The sequence below is a fragment of the Corvus hawaiiensis genome, chromosome 2, assembly GCF_020740725.1.
Source record: "Corvus hawaiiensis isolate bCorHaw1 chromosome 2, bCorHaw1.pri.cur, whole genome shotgun sequence".
In the NCBI taxonomy this organism is placed as follows: domain Eukaryota; kingdom Metazoa; phylum Chordata; class Aves; order Passeriformes; family Corvidae; genus Corvus; species Corvus hawaiiensis.
The window spans coordinates 20,472,827-20,489,126 of NC_063214.1; the positions used below are offsets into that span (position 1 = coordinate 20,472,827).

Sequence of the window (16,300 nt, forward strand, 5' to 3'; positions counted from 1 at the left end):
CAAGTTACTACATGGTATACAAACATCTTCCCCTTACTCTCCAAAAATGTGCTCTTCACTTGTAGGAGATAGTGAAGAGATCAAAAGCCAAGGTGTGGGATAAAATTTACAGGAAAGCAGTTACCTAAAATCCAGAAATGCTTCATTTGAACTGGCCAGACATCTTCAGCATCCCCAAAAAACCCAAAAGGGCTTTGCCTGGGACATGAAAGTCAGTAAATTCAGCCTATTGTACGTCACAATAATTGCTACTGAGGCAGTAGAACAGACTCCAGAGAAGGCAACCAATAATGAAAAAGCCAGCTGGTGGCATTTAAAATACACTTCCTGCCCAATAGGGAGAGTGTATATGCATTTCAGACACAGGGAGCCCAAGAATCTGCCAGCTGCCCACCCCAACCCAAACTCCAGACTCACCCTGCAGCCAGCTGCTACAGTGAAATTGGCTGCCCACTCCCCTGGGCACAAATTACCAAGTTACTGAAGCCCGAGAGAACAACTGAATTTGTCTCCTTCATGCCTTCCTCCTTGTCAGTAAAGTAGCACAAGATAACATGTTGCAGGCTCAGGTATTTCACAGGATAGTTTGGGTTGGAAGGGACCTTAAAGATCATCCCATTCCAAACCCCTGCCATGGGCAGGGAACCTTACACTAGACCAAGTTGCTCAAAGTCCCATCCAACCTTGCTTTTAACACTTCTAGGGATGAGGAGTCTACAAGTTTTCTTGGCCACTTGTCCCAGTGCCTTACCAACCTCTGAGTAACAAATTTCTTCCTAACATCTAATATAAACCTCCCCTCTTTCAGTTTAAAGCCATTACCCTTTGTGTTATCACTACCTGCCCTTTTAAAAGGTCCCTCTCCAGCTTTCTTGAAGACCCCTCTAGGTACTGGAAGGTGCTGTAAGGGCTCCCTGGAGCCTTCTCTTCTCCAGGCTGAACCCAGCTCTCTCAGCCATTCCTCACAAGAGAAATGCTCCAGCCCTCTGGTCATCTTTGTGGCCTCCTCTGAACTCACTCCAACAGGTCCATGTCTTTATTTTGTTGGGAGCCCCAGTTATTTTTGGGGAAGGTATTTTCTCTATTTTGGGTATGACACTTACAATCATTTCATGACTGCTCTCACACTTGAGATCAGTTTGAGAGCTCCTGAGCACTAATTCAGTGATAACTTCTACTGCATTGACCACAGCAGCCACAGCTAAATTCCACTACAACTGGCCTGGACTAATATGCAATAGAACTAACTGGACACTTAACCACACTCCCACATTTCAAGTTTTGTCCCACTTTCAAATCCAAAATCATTATTAAGTCAGGAACAAAAAAAAAGTTTAAAAAATTTAACCAAACAGATTTCTAGAAGCCTCTTGATGGTCAATAGTGAAAAGAGATTTACTACCATCCCACAGCAACAAGACTGCAGCATCTCATGAATTAATTAATACATTCAAGCATGTGACTGCAGAGGAAAAGCTTCCTTTTCTTTTAATATGTATGAGACATTACATAATACTGCCTGTTTTTTTTAAGGTTACGTACAAAAATGTTTAAGTGTCTCAAAACCAGCACACTTTTTCTGTAGCAACTGAGAATTTAACATTGTTGTTTCCAAAGCTGGGCTTTTTTACTTTTTGCTCTTTGAAAAAACAGAATAGAATTCTGCAAATAAAACAACATCTAATGAGTATTTCCTATAAAGCAGAAAAGCCTTTTTTCATCACTGCTATTACAGTATTTTTTCCTGATATAAACACCCAAGACAGAAAAAAAGAATTAACTTTTAGATAGCCTCTTGAGCTTGCCATACAGATGCTTTCAAAATTATTTCCTCTGCCCACTAAAGCTAACTATATGTGCTTAACACTTAAGGTTAATGAATACTAAGAGTTTTCTACAGAAAATAACGGTACCTTCATTGACAATATTGTAGCTTTTTTGCTTACAAATAACACAAACTAAAATCAAGTTACAATTAGACTTTATGCAAAGTTTATTTATACCAGTGTGACACTGTTGAAAATATAGAACAAAATAAAGCTATTTTGGTAAGTGGTAAAATATTCAAAATTAATTTTTCAAAGTGCAGTTCAGGCTAACAGCTAAGTTACCTATTGAAAAAGAGAAGTTATCCATGCCTTCACCAAGATAGCAATTTACTGGCCAATTCCTGTCTTTGCTCACAAAGGTAAAGAATGATGTTCCACCATCCATCCAAACATCACAACAGCTTCCACATCACCTAGCAGACCTAAAGGGCTAATTACAGGCAAGTGACCCAAAGCTGTAAAAACATTCAACACCAAATGATTTCTAATCCACACATTTGCACTCTACTTATTTGCCATCATGCACATAATCTATTACAAACATTCCACAAAAAAAGCCATAACCCTCATGACTATTAACAATTCTAAGTTGCAAATATGTTCAGACACTGGATACTTGAAAGAGAAGATGTTACACTTAACTAAGAAAAAAAAAAAGAAAATTAAAAATCAACAAAATAAAAAAATTAGTGTGATCTTGAAACTTGCTACTGACCCTCTTCAGCTGCTGCTGTAACTGTTCCCTCATGGACTCAGGGCAATTATCAAGCTGCGTCTTCTGCTCGGAGTAAAGCTCCTGAAGCCTCTCTAGTTTTTCCCTCTCAGCATCAAGTTTTAATTTTTCCTGAAGCATGAACCAGAAAATAAAAACAATTACCTTCAACCCAAGCAGTTGTTAGTGATTATGACAGTGTGTGGCACAACCTTACTGAACAGTTGAAGCACGCAGGGCAGAGACAGAAACCTCGTTAGTTGAAATGCAATGGTGGGATGCAAAAGGATCAAAACAAAACGTTCATTGTTCTAGTGGCGTGATTAATTCTCTCTCTCATCGCTGTGCTTTGGACCTGTGCCTGGATGACTATTAAAGCCCCCTGCCCAAATGCTTGTCTCACCTAATGTAAAAATAAAATAAAGTAAGGAAACTGTAGCCATGTTAGTGAGGTAACTGATGAAGCTGAGAGAGAATGAGTAGCTTTTAGAAAGCAAAGCGGATGGAAAATGATGGCAGTTTGGAAGTGAGGGAGAAATGGACCTACCCAGGAGAAAGAATTTCATGCCTGTGTAGCTCTCTACAGATACACTTTAGGAAGCAGTGAAAAGACAGAATGAGACAGAGCATTATGAAGAAATAACTCTGGGCCAGGAAATCCTGTTGCAGCAGAAACACCAAGTGATCCAGCAAATTTGCTTCAGGATACAGGAACTGTAACCTGTTCATGGGGATCACAGGGGACAGGCTCCCTGGTCTCCTTCAACTAGTTCAGCTTTCCTTTTGTTCCATGCAAGCAGCAGTACTCAGCACACTGCTTCTCACCCTCCAAAGCCTTTGGCCTTTTAATCTTTGTAATCAAATACTCCATGATTTACTGTGCAACACTGCTCCAAAGACTGGCTGTGTATCACTTAAAGCTTGCCTATAGACTGTTATTTATCTGTGGACCAAAGTTTGAGAACCAATAAATCAGAGCACCGAGCATTTTTTCAAAGTCTTTCACTTAAATCTACACTGGCCAACACAGCAGATGCATTTTCTCCAATGCAGCAATTAATAACTGGAAAAAAACCAATTTATGCCTGATATGCCAGGCGTAAATAATCAAGTAAGTCCCTGAAACCAGGCCATCTGCTATCTTCTAGCATCACACCTGTATAGTTTTCTTTTCCTACTTATTATTCTGTAGTATTGCATCTCCTTTCAGATGGTCTCTAATCATCTCTCTTTAATACTCAAAAATTAACAGTATTCTGGCTACTCCAAGAACAGCTGAATTCTGTCACAGCATCTACTCATTTCCACTTTTTCCACTCCCAACTATTATTTAATTTTGAAATCAAATGTGTGGTGCAACAGGTGCTGTATGATTGGACATTGAATCACTCTCTGCCATAGAGAAGGAATGTCTTCTAGTATACCCTGCTTGCCATTTCAAACTGTGGGAAAACTTCCTCTTTGCTACGCCTGACGAGTTTCTCTTATGCATGGCAGAGGCATAGTAATAAACATGTATTAGCTGCCTGCTTTCTTAATGATTTTATCTCTAAATCTGAGTGGGATCAGGGGCTGGGATTCAGTTTTTCCAGTAACTAAAAACAACAACAGGAAGAATTTTTATTCAAGTCCAATGTCAACCAGATTCCCAGCTCCATTATGTTCATTTACACGTGCAGCTTCTGAGTTCATACCATGAGATGAACAATATGCTGAACACAAATACATTTTATTAAGCTTGTGAAAAGGAGCAGCTGAGCCAGCATATTCTATGACCTGGACTTCCTGTCCTAGCTTCTGTCTTACAACAGCAGCAGCAGGGATCAGAAATACAGAGGAGGTAGCACGAGTGAGCTGCACAATGAGGGAGAAGCATGCAACTCCTGTGAGGTCACCTCTAGACCAAGAAGCCCCATTTGCTGAATCATCCTTATTTCCAAAACAGAAGGAAAGCTATGAATAAACTAGTGGTTCCCCTCCTCACAAACTCTGCTGTCCATTTAACATTCAACCCACGGTCTGCCACCTTGTTTCACACTTGCCTTTTCGGCCCACCTAGCCATCCAAAGCAGCAAGGACTTCTCTGACCTTGGCTGCAGTGCCTCTGAAGCTATGAATAGCTCTCTAAATGTCTATGCACTGCTACAAGCATGCTCATTCATCAATGGGCAAGTCAAACCTCGGGTGTGAGGAGACATCATCAGCAAGGATAAAACTCCCAGAGACTCCTGCCAGAGATACTGTTACATGCCTCAAGAAATTAGAAATGTATTCCTTTGAGATTGAAAATGATACTCATCTGGTCTATTTATAGCATAGGAAGTGCTAACATCCCACCAAATTGTCTCCCTTCAAAATGTGCAGTCTTAACAGGAAATACCACTTTCAGCAATGAGAGGCATTATATGTTTTGCAGCTGTGGAGTTAAGTTTGCTGTCGTCTCCGGCTGTGCATTGGTGAAGTCCATTTAATTCACAAAAAGTAATTTGAATGAGAATGAGAAATGAGAAGTGAGAATTTTTTCATACAATTTTTCATACTTATTTTTCTGTAAGTGAATCAAGACAAGTTCTTCTAGAAGGGGAAAGATTCATAACTTCACAAGCCAAGTGCAAGATGCAGCCGAGACAGGTCTGTGGCTGACTCCACAAGCTGTTTGCTCCGGAGCAGCCAGCGGCACGGCTGTGAACAGAACCCACGCTCCTGCTGCTCATCCTCATTTAACCGCAGGAGCTGGGACTTGTTAATACTTCTCTGCAGACAGCCCCAGTGCTGATGCCAGAGGCACATCAACTGCAGGCTGGCTGAATTCTTAACATCCAATTTCCAGAGGAAAACAAGTACAACATCTGGTCTAAGCCTACTGCCCAGCTTGGCCTATGGTCTGCCTCCACATGCACGTTATGAACCGATTTGGGGTCAGCCTGAATACAAAGCAGGACTGACTTGGGGTTTGATGACGCTGGGGCAAAGCTTGGATCTGTTTTGGAGGAGTTCTGGAAACTGTGAAGGATACCAGTAGAAAGAATTGTTTTAAATGTTTTAAAGTAGCAGCATCTCATAACCCACACTAAACTTCAGACATGCACATTCACTCCCTCTCAGTATGGAATCAGCTACTCTCACAACTCTCACAGGTTCCTGAGAAATGTAACTGCATATAACTGACTAGAAAACCCCACTGAAATAAAACAAACTCTCCTGTCCAAACTGTACATGCTTCTTTTCTGTATTTTCAGACTACTCTTTCTTGCAGTCCTTGATCTCTTTAAGAACAGATGCATTAAAATTGCCACAATTTAATTCTTTGTGTTTAAATCCCTGTGGGTTTCATGACAAAAGCTATTAAGAGAAGAAAATAAAATGTATGCCAGGTATATGAAAAGGAGTATAGTAAGATAGAGGAAGGTTGTTCATAACAGTTCTTTTTTTCTGTATGAGTGGTAACTAATTTATTATATAACAGTCTGTATTCAGTGATGGCATCTATACAAGAGATCTCAGTCTTGTTTCAGATGCATGTATTAATCTACTGTTAAAAAGCATTTTAAACCAGAGGAAACGATCCCTCTGCTTTGAGTAAAAAAATCCCAATAGGTGCCCACATTAACCTGCTCCTAAGACAACTCAAGTTTTTTGGAATTTCTAAGCTCATTCTCTGACCACTGCAATGTGTTGTCCTAGTGAACAGATGGGGAGGCAAAAAGAAAGCCCTTGATTGTAGAGCACTGCTCCTTCATGAGGGTAAATGAGGAAATAATCATCCAAACCACAGGAAAAAAAAAATCAAGTTAGGAAATACAAATTCCTATAGTCTTCAGCATCCAGAAGACAGTAAGAGGATTCCCATTAGGGGTATAACCCATTCTGATATTTCTCTCATGAATGTTTTAAAAGAAAGCTTGTGAATTCAGGTTTTGCTCCTGGAGTCTTTGTAATCAACTTTGTGCTCATTAGTGTTCTCTCTACAGGATATCTTTATGTGGATATATCCAGCAGATACAAGTATTCCTCAATACACCTTATCTTGTGTATTGTGTCTTAAGGAGGTAGATAATGTTATGGATGTGGTAGCTCATCATTTTACAACACTTGATTACATCTTGCTGAACTGGAATCTGACCAGTAAATATGTAACAGGCTATGCTATATGACAAAAATTTGTCAGATTCATCAGGATAAAATCCAGCAGCAGGAATTTTGCATCTAGAAGAGAAAGGATTGAGGAGAGAGGTGACCAGTATATTTAACTTTGATTGCTGGTGGCTCATCTGACAGCTGCTCTTTCCTTGACTCTATTCTTGCAAGTCTTTGCAGTACTAATTCAGCAAAGAGGCTGAGCTTCAAATGTTTTGGCATGTCTGGGATATTCTGTTAATGACTGAAAAAATACTTTCACAAAAGCATGTGGACAAAATTAAATGTATTCCAAAAAAATATGAGTTATCCCCTGACAGCTGCTCCTGATTTCTGTTTTTGAAGAGGGAGAAGAAACCTGGGTTGATAAAGGAGTTCCAGAGTATATATTTCTACCATGACATAAGGCAAAGGTCCTCTAGAAGAAAAGGAATAATCTCCCTCTCTTTTTTAAGAGTCTCAACTTTTGCATAAATACTTGTTTTGAAATGGTCAGTCAAAACTCCCGTTTAACTGTGATTAGCTCCCACAGCATGCCTGCTGAATTCATTACTAATTTTCAGTTATTTCTGTTTATTCATGCTTACTGATCTATTCTTTCTTTCGCTGGCTGTGCTGTTACTTTCAGCCTCATGCTTTACTTGGAGACATAGGGTGTGGGGAATCATTAACCATCCTCCTCCACACATGCTGGACTGCGTGTTTTAAAATGGCACAGATTAAGGAGGCACTGTGCGAAAACAGAGAGCGTTGCAGAGCTGGATGACATCCAATCAGGCAAATACAATGTTCTTCAATTTCCTTATAGGCAAACATCAATCCTGATCTAAGCCTCATGAGCGAAGGTTCATCGGAAGGAAGTTGTAAATGCAGACAGCACCATGGACCTGAGGTGCTGTTCCACTGGAAACAACAGCATCACTGTTGTACACCAACAGTACAGAATGACTGCTGTGGTAGTTACAGGGAGCTAGGCCCTGGTGGCAGGAAAAAGGGAAAAGGGAAGGGAAAAGCTTCACCTGCTTGCTTGTTTCAGGTACTGCCCAGCTCAGCTCTCTAGAGCAGGCTGTGCCTAAAGTAATTTTTTCAAGATCTGTAACTAAGCTCTGTCCCAGAGAGTTTCAAGCTGTATCTGTCAAATTATGTTAGTAAGGACTTACCCGGGCTCTCCCTGCATAAATGGAACTTGTGATTAATAGCCTCAATGCTGATATTCACATATGTAGGTTGTCATCTTTTTCTGTAGATAAAACCAAATATGAAGAAAGGAAGGAAAAGAAGGAAAGGAAGGAAAGGAAGGAAAAGAAGGAAAGAAAGGAAAGAAAGGAAAGAAAGGAAAGAAAGGAAAGAAAGGAAAGAAAGGAAAGAAAGGAAAGAAAGGAAAGAAAGGAAAGAAAGGAAAGAAAGGAAAGAAAGGAAAGGTGATTGTAAGCTGTTCTCAAGCAGGACAGCCAAGGAGGCAAAGTTGGACTTTTCTCTATATCCTAGCATGGTTTCCAGCACAGCTAAAAGCACAGGCCATGTGAAACAGCTCTGGAAGTAGCTACCCCAGTCAGGACAACTGAGTCCTGACAGCACTTGTCCCTGGCAGACAGGCACCACAGCAGAACTATGCAGAGTGCTGCAGGGCTGCGGAAAGCTTCTGTCATCTTTTTGAAATGGCAATCACCCACAGCTCTGATTTTCAAAACCTAAGTAAATCAACACAAGTTGCTTCATTCCATACAATGTGTGTAGTGGCATAATCACAAAGGCAAGGGAAATGCTTTCAACTCACCCGAGGGTAGGCACTACACCACCGGTTCCCCTTGTTCTCCCCCACATTAGTCCTGCCTCATGATCCGAGAGGGCTGAGCACAGGACTCGGATGAGACCAGCATGCAGCTTAACATATAATGTACAAACCCGCTCACAAAATACATCCCTGGTTTACAAGCAAGGGGCTGGGACACCGAGACATTGCACCACAGCAAAGAGCACAATGATAGCCCAAAACTGAACTCACTCCTGCCTTCCAACTTCCACGATGTTTTCCAGTCAATTCTTTTGCCTTGCAAGGACTAAAACTTGTGGCTTTAATACTCTGAAAAAGTTGGCAAAACTTTGTGTCCTCACCTAAACGCAATATGCACTGCACATTTAAAAAAATAATAATAATTTTAAAAAATCAAATAATCAGGTAGAAGGTAGTACAAGAGCTTCTACATACAGTCCATTTCAAGTACATAACGTGACACAATAATTAGGTTGTAGTTTATTATCTCTCTTTTTAAGAATTTCACAAGTTTTTCAAACAGGTGCATGGGTAAGGATGAGACTTGAGCAGGCAGGAGTTTCCTGTCAAACAGATGCCAAGATCTGTGGCAAATTCCATGAGATGCTCAAGTTGCTCCAGAGACAAGTGCCATCATATACAGCACTACTGCCCCACCATCGTTTCACAAGTGAAATGAACTCTCTCTCTCACCTCCAGACAACCAACACCATGTGGTGTATTCAGCTATCACTCCCTTATCCTGACAGAAATGTAACCACTGTTTGAGATATGGGACCCCAACAGCTTCTTGCCTTGAAGCCCCACCAAAATCAACACCCCAGGTATTGGTAGGGGTGAAATATTCAGGCAACTAACAAAAACTGTGACCAACCTCTGGACACTGGGACACTTGTTTTAGCAAGAAACAACACAAAAAGTGCCATCAGCAGAGTGAAGACTCCTGGCCGAGCCTTAACTCTGTCCTAAGTTTCAAATTATTTCAGCAAAAGGGACCACCTACCACCTCCAGCTGAGCCCCCTTTTTGTAGATGGGGATTGATCCTGTATTACTACAGAGCCAAGATGTTGACTATCTTGCACCAGATCTGCATGGCTGAACTTTAACATAGATACAATAATCAAGCTTTAAAAAATGCTACCGTTTCAAGCCAGCCAGAACTTTTATGTGTTGACAGGATCAGTGCCATCTCTTTTGCTGGCTGACACTACTTTCCCCAGAGCACTTCAGCTGTCACTTTATACTTTACTCCTTTCATAGAAGCCCATCTCCCATTTCTTTTATCAACTTTCACTTTTATGCAATGCTTTCAGGCATACTAAAAAAAAAAGAACTGTGAGGTTATCCCTACAAAGATAATTTCAGTATTAACTGAGCCATGGCTTGACATTTAGAGCACACACTCACAGCTGGGTTTGTTTGTTTGTTTAAAACAAAGAGGAATGAAAAAGAAAAGACAACTAAAATTTTGTAACTGATCTGACTAGTGCCATGACTCACACTGAAAAAAATGTTTTGAGTGAACTTGCCTTATAAGCAACAAGTGCTTTTTATAGGCTGCTTTCCATGTTTCATTTCAACTGAAAATTTAAACTAGACCTGTCATTTGAATTTTCTCACTGCTACATACACACTAACAGTTTGTCAGGTGACTGGCAAGAAAATTTAAATTTCCTCCAGATTTTACATTAACTTCCAGTTTAATTGAACTTTGAGGCTACAGAGAACCCATACAAAAGACAAAAGATCTCTTGAATTTCTGAACATGTTATTTATTACCACTTACCAACCAGAACTTCCAGCAGCAGCCTTTTGAAGGTTGCACACCCTATCTGCTGATACCCACTTTAAACTCATCTTTCTGCTAAACAGCAAGTATGAAACATGTCACGTAGGCAACTTAAAATGTGACCACAGGCAACACTGAAAGCTGAAGGACCAGTGAGGGGTACACAAGAACAAGGAAAAGTTCAGACAGGAAAGTCCAGAGAAGTTCAAACTCAAACTGGATGTGCACTGCCTCCCCACAGAGTGGAGATGTGGGTGCATCATTCTCCTTTTCAGACACAGGCTTGATAAGCACAGCCACAGAACAACAGCCAGGCTCCTGACAGGGCAGGCAAAAATAGAAGACAGAAAGCTCAGAACAAAACAATGCAAGCTGTAAGGTGTGAATTAAATGGGAACTGCTAAAGTGCTAAAAATGTGCAGCTTGTCTAAGCAAAAGCAAATAATGCAGAAACTTTCATATATTTCTGGAGAGCTTAAGAAAAGAGGAGAGACTAGCTAGAGCAATTCCACAAGTGACAGATCTGAATTATGAGGTAGAGGATGAAATTTAAAAAGGAAACAACACTGGCTGAAACCCCTGGAAAAACCTCCTGACCTTGAGGTATTATTGGCCATGGCACATCCCCTGTGGAGAAGGCCAGCAAAGGCCTGGAGAGGCCAGCAAAGAGCCCACTGGAAGGAACTGGCACTGCCTGGCTTGAGGGGGACAACTTCATCTTGCAGGCCCTTTCCATTTCTGCACTTAAAATCTTATTATACTGCTATCCTATTTTGGAAACATATGTTTATCTATTTCTTCCATAGTTGAGAGCAATTAAGTATATGACAGTGTATCAAAACTAATTAATTCCTGAGACTTAATTACAGAGGGAATATTCTACAGTACTAAAATTGTCAGTCAGCAAACAAAACAACATAATTGCTTTAAAATTACATACTTGATGAATGTCTGATATATTCTATATGATATTAGATAAAACTGCACCCTTTTTCCTTTTGTTCCTCTGCTGAGAAAATAATTTCTTTCCTTTTCCCCAAATTATATAACTTATAATGGAGGGTACTGGAACAGTGCAATTAATACTGTTCTTTTAAACAGATAACCCAAGTACAAGCCCTATGCGGTGTTTTTATTAATAAAATTATCTTCACATTAGGTCAGGTCTTTTTACTTGAGCTTATTATATCTTGCTTGCCAATCATACCTTGGAAAACAATACTGTTAAAGGGAAATTATGGTGAAACAATTATTTTTTCCTCCATATTTATCAAGCAAATTTACTTACAGGCAGTACTTCATCAAATAAGCTCCATTAATATTAACCATATAAATATATTTTGAAGATCAAGGGGAACAGAGAACATAGCAGGCTACAATAACTGAATTACCTTTGTCTTTTCACCAATAACATTTCTCTCCAGTTCAGCTATTTTTCTGTTTAGATGATCCAATATTTCCTTCTCTTTCAGCAGCTCTGTTGTTTCAGATTTCTGTTCCCCATCCAAAAGGGCACATTCCATATCCAACTAGGAACACAAAACATCTTTCAGAAGCAGTCCAGATTCAGAAGAAATCTTGATACACATGATTTTCGGGGGGAGGGGAATGAGTTGGCTCACAAGAGAGAAATATTTTTTAGAAAGGGGAGGGGGAAAAAAATAACCCCATAAGTTTTTCTGCCATAAAAGTTAAAAAGAGGTCACAAATTTGAGAAAAAGTAAAATTGCAATATAAAATACTGCAAAATAAAGTCCAAACCAACTTTAGCTTGAAGATTCTTTTTCCCAAAACTTTTTGTTTTCTATCTCTTCTCTGTGCTTCCTCCTGTTATGATGCTGTCTCTGTGCCCAGGCTCTGTAGGAAACCCTTCTGGAACAGCTGTTTCTTTCCTGTTGCTGATAATTGGAGCAGGCACAACCCAAATGCCTGGCCAGCTTAGTTTGCAACTGTGAGATTCCAGAAGTCAAGAGGGTGCCAACATACCCTTGCCACTGTAAAGCCAAGGAGGTTTGAAAGGAAGTTGTCTCACTTCCTTTCTCTTTAAACAGCCACAGGAGATACTACCATAAAACTCCCAAGTGACACAAGGTATTTGGATCAACTGAGTGACCATTAAACAAGCAAGATTGTTCCAATTCCACTTCAGAGTGTAATGGTTACAGCTGGGAAAGGCTAATCCAAGCATCATAAGCATCCCCCAGCTGGGGAAAAATACCGTTCATAATAGGAGACTGCCAGGTTTGTGATCCAGGTGAAAAAGCACAGAATATGAAGGCTACACACATCCATGAGTTCCCTATGTACTTGCTGAACCCATTAGACTTATGCTATGTAGACACATGTAACAAGCAAGGCATTGAAAACAAAAACCATATTTTATACCTCTCTTGAGGACTCATCCATCTGGTCATTTAAATCTTTGATCTTCTGCTCAAGTTCTTCCAAGTTATTCAGTATTACTATGCGCTCCTCCTCCAGTTGACCAAGCTCCTGCCTTCTCTGCTCTTCACTGGTGCATTCTGGTATCTGCAGTTGCACACCACAAGAAGTTCATTAGAAAAAGAGGCAAACACTGTCTTTTCTGCCCCCTTTCATATAGTTCTCATTTTAGACAAGTATGGCACTGTTGGTTTTGAACCCATTACGTATTTCCCATCTACTATATTGCTATTTCTATATTTAGGAGGTGTACAAGAGAAACAAACATGATACTTTACTTCCAGGCATTGGAACTAAATACTATACTTAACAGTAAATACTATTCGTTCTAAAGGAATTACTAAAACTTAACCTTTGAGAATACTTTACATACTCTGCTATTTAGGTTGTAAAAATCCAATTTTTCCTTTATAAAAATAACACAGACAGATGGAGATGCTTTTTATGTCAATTTCAGCTGTTCAGTTAATAGAGGCCAAGAGGTAGGATAGGACATTTTTGTAACCAGTCATTAAGATGGGCAGCTTCTGTAAAATAAGGACAAAAGTTGGTTCCATCTCCCCAGGTAGCACAGGTTGCCATTTCCTTACTAGATACAAGATTAAACAAGAATGAAACAAGATTATGAAGAAAATACCTGTGATCTTACACAATCGAACACTAGACCAAACAGCGCTGAGTTTGAAATGCATTCTTCATGTTCACCTGACCCCAGGGGTTTGCAATCTACTTCTTCTGGGAAGGCTGTTGGCTCATTATCCCCAACCAGGATTAGAGGTGGGCTGCATGCAGCACTTTGCAGTCCCCTTTGGGCCACAATTTGAGCCTCAAATGAGGCTCAGCTCAGCTACTGAATGGCTACTCTGAGAGCAGGCATTTCATCCTGAACAAATCTGAGCTCAGTATTTTAAAACAAGCTGCACTTCATTAACGCAGTTGCTTGCTGCTGCTTTTCTCAGGGCTTAACAGAACTCCCTTTACAATGAAGGAATGAATGGCATTCCTTGATTTAGCAATAGTAATCCTAGCAGGAAAGCCTCCTTTTGTCCAGTCTCCTGTTCAGATAATGCTGACATAACATCTTTGACTTCAACTTCCTAATAAGGATTTAAAATAGGATCTCTGACTTGCATGAAGAAAGCAACCAATGGGAAAGAAATGAAAGACCATGGCAACTTGTAAGTGAAATGTGTTACTACCTTTTTAACATGGAAAGACCAAGTCAAGACATAATAGCATGTTTCCATTCAACACAATTTCACACCAGAAGACTCAACAGATTTCCAGAGAGATAACCCTTTGGAAGTGAAGATGTGTTTCTATCACACCTCTCTCTTCTTCTACACACACACACGCTTTTATTGACTCTCAAGTTGTGAGTGTAGCAGGCGTTAAATACAATTCACCTTAGGCATATAACCACGCTGAAGATCATACTGTGTGTAAATAACACTAAATGGAAGAGATAAAGTATTTTGAAAGTGTGAACTTGTTAAACAGAAACATGCTTTTATGGCTTTGCTTGGTCTCATTACGCTCCTGATTCCAGCTCTTGAATCCAGTTACTTAACACACTGCCTGACACTGGGATTTGCTGCACTGCTGCTCTGGCACAGCCTGGAGGAGGAGGCTGCTGCACTAGCAAGGAAATGGTTACAAATGCTGTTAGCTCCTTTATTAAAGGACAATTTCCTTTTGGTAATGAAACAGCAGTGAGGAGCACACAGGAAAGGAAGTGCAGCTGATTAAAGGCAGCAGTTTGGTTGGAGGGGCAGGAGGCTTGCTGCTACCACATCATCCCCAAGAGACAACGGCTGATCTGGCAAGTGGCTCAAAGGGAAAGGAGACAGGAAAGTAAATTCAGCTCAGGCAACTCCTCTTCACCTCCCAAGTGAGTGTGAGAAAACATACTCCTCTTACAAGAGCCTCGGGTTGGGAGAAAACAGCAGAGCATCCCTTCCCTCCTACATCTCAGCAGGATGCTAAGCAGGGTTCTGGAAACCTTCTTTATTTAAGTAGCTGTAATTGTTCAAGCAAATCCTTCTCCCTTGGAAAATCTTAAAACTCTTCCTGAACTGTACATCCCACTAAAAAAACCCACCAACTTCCAGTAACATTAGCTTCCACAGGATATGAAATAATCATTTGCTGGCTGCTACATTTTGCTGGCTATATTTTCTACATTTGATGGCTTATAAAATTGTATGAGTTGTGAGATTAATTCTCATACCTAAGCCAGCCTAATTGTGGCACCTGCCAGGACAGCCAGCTCCTAGAGGAGGATTTCAAGCAGCAAAGCCTGGATTACACTGTCTCCTCCTACAGAGCATTACCTTTGGTGTGATGCTTAGGTAGGATGACTCGGTGGTGTCCTTCAGGAAGCTGGGAGCAGCAAAAGGCAGGGGCTTGGTGCCTTCATTGAAGTGCTCATCAGCTCTCAGCCCTCGCGAGGGCAGGTAAGCAGCAGTGCCACGGCTGTGGCTGCTCAGCTCCGAGAAATCCGAGTCGCTTGCAGATGATTTCAAGTGGCTTCTGAACCTCGTTTCCAGATTCATCTGGGAGTCTTCGAACACGGAATCCTCATCAGAGAGCTGAAGTTTTTCGAGTTCTTTGTTAATTTTTTGAACATCAGCAACTGTAGTAGCTGCAGCAGGGTCGCTGTCAGATTTGGAGTATTCTGCACACAGACTGAGGATTGTCTCAAGCCGCTGTCGTTCCTAGTTCAAAAAAAGATAATGGCACTGAGTGTCACATGTGAGCTAAAATAAAGATGAAGTTAAAGTTTGCTGGGTTTTTTTGTTTTGTTTGGGTTGGGGTTTTGTTTGTTTGCTTTGAGTTTGGTTTTTTTGTTTTAGAGTGAAGGATTAAAGTCCATGTAAAGTCCATCTACCATTTAGAGATAAACAGATATACATAAATAAATTACAGTGCAAGATGAAGAATCAAAATTAATGTGGAAGAAGATTTTAAGAATGTCAAAGCTTTCTACATTGGAAAGATAAGTAAGTGTTAGGACATCTTATTTAACTAGCTATTCATTTCTGTGAAATGTACTTTTAAATTTTTATTGAGGTTTTTTGTTCACACCCATTTGTATGTACACATGTCCAGTGATCTCACTATGTAAATCACTAATTGTTCCACTTCACACTTATGCTATATTCCTACCAGGCTGCAAAATATTGCATAGATTTTCCATGAACTCACCCATTCCTGACTTTTTTAGATTTTCCATTTTGTTAACTGTGATTCCTCCTTTTGAGAGAATTAGTCATTTTAGTCACATTTTGAAAAACACAGTTTTAGGAGCATTAACAGAAAAAAAGAGGCATCACATCTAACATGCAACAGCTGTCAAATGCACAGAAGTGGAGGAAGTATTTATTTACCAGTTTATTCAAATTCCCTATGGATTCATACCAACATTTCAAACTTGAGACTAAGAGTAGCTGTGCCATTTTGACTTGATGTGCTTCAAGTTGTCATAAACATTTAATTTCTGAAGGATTTCTAGATCTCTATGATACCTTTCATCAGCTGTTAGCAAGCTATATTTGTTTTATTTTACTCTATGCATAGCTTCCTGTAACTTCTATTTCAGATTAACTTTTTTTAC

The 16,300-nt window shown here is 40.2% G+C and overlaps 1 protein-coding gene across 12 annotated transcripts in view; it reads right to left on the bottom strand.

Annotated features, from left to right (window-relative positions):
* The window catches only part of PHLDB2 (pleckstrin homology like domain family B member 2), a 65,770-nt gene that overhangs the window by 26,401 nt on the left and 23,069 nt on the right, over positions 1–16,300 (bottom strand). For 10 of the 12 annotated variants that reach the window (XM_048293703.1, XM_048293702.1, XM_048293707.1 and 7 more), the window contains 4 exons: positions 15,018–15,401; positions 12,628–12,771; positions 11,634–11,771; positions 2,545–2,673 (listed from right to left, as the gene is read on the bottom strand). In XM_048293703.1, the coding sequence (XP_048149660.1) occupies positions 2,545–2,673; positions 11,634–11,771; positions 12,628–12,771; positions 15,018–15,401 (795 nt within the window). The remainder of the gene's footprint in view (positions 1–2,544; positions 2,674–11,633; positions 11,772–12,627; positions 12,772–15,017; positions 15,402–16,300) is intronic. The other 2 variants (XM_048293708.1, XM_048293712.1) reach the window with 1 other exon arrangement.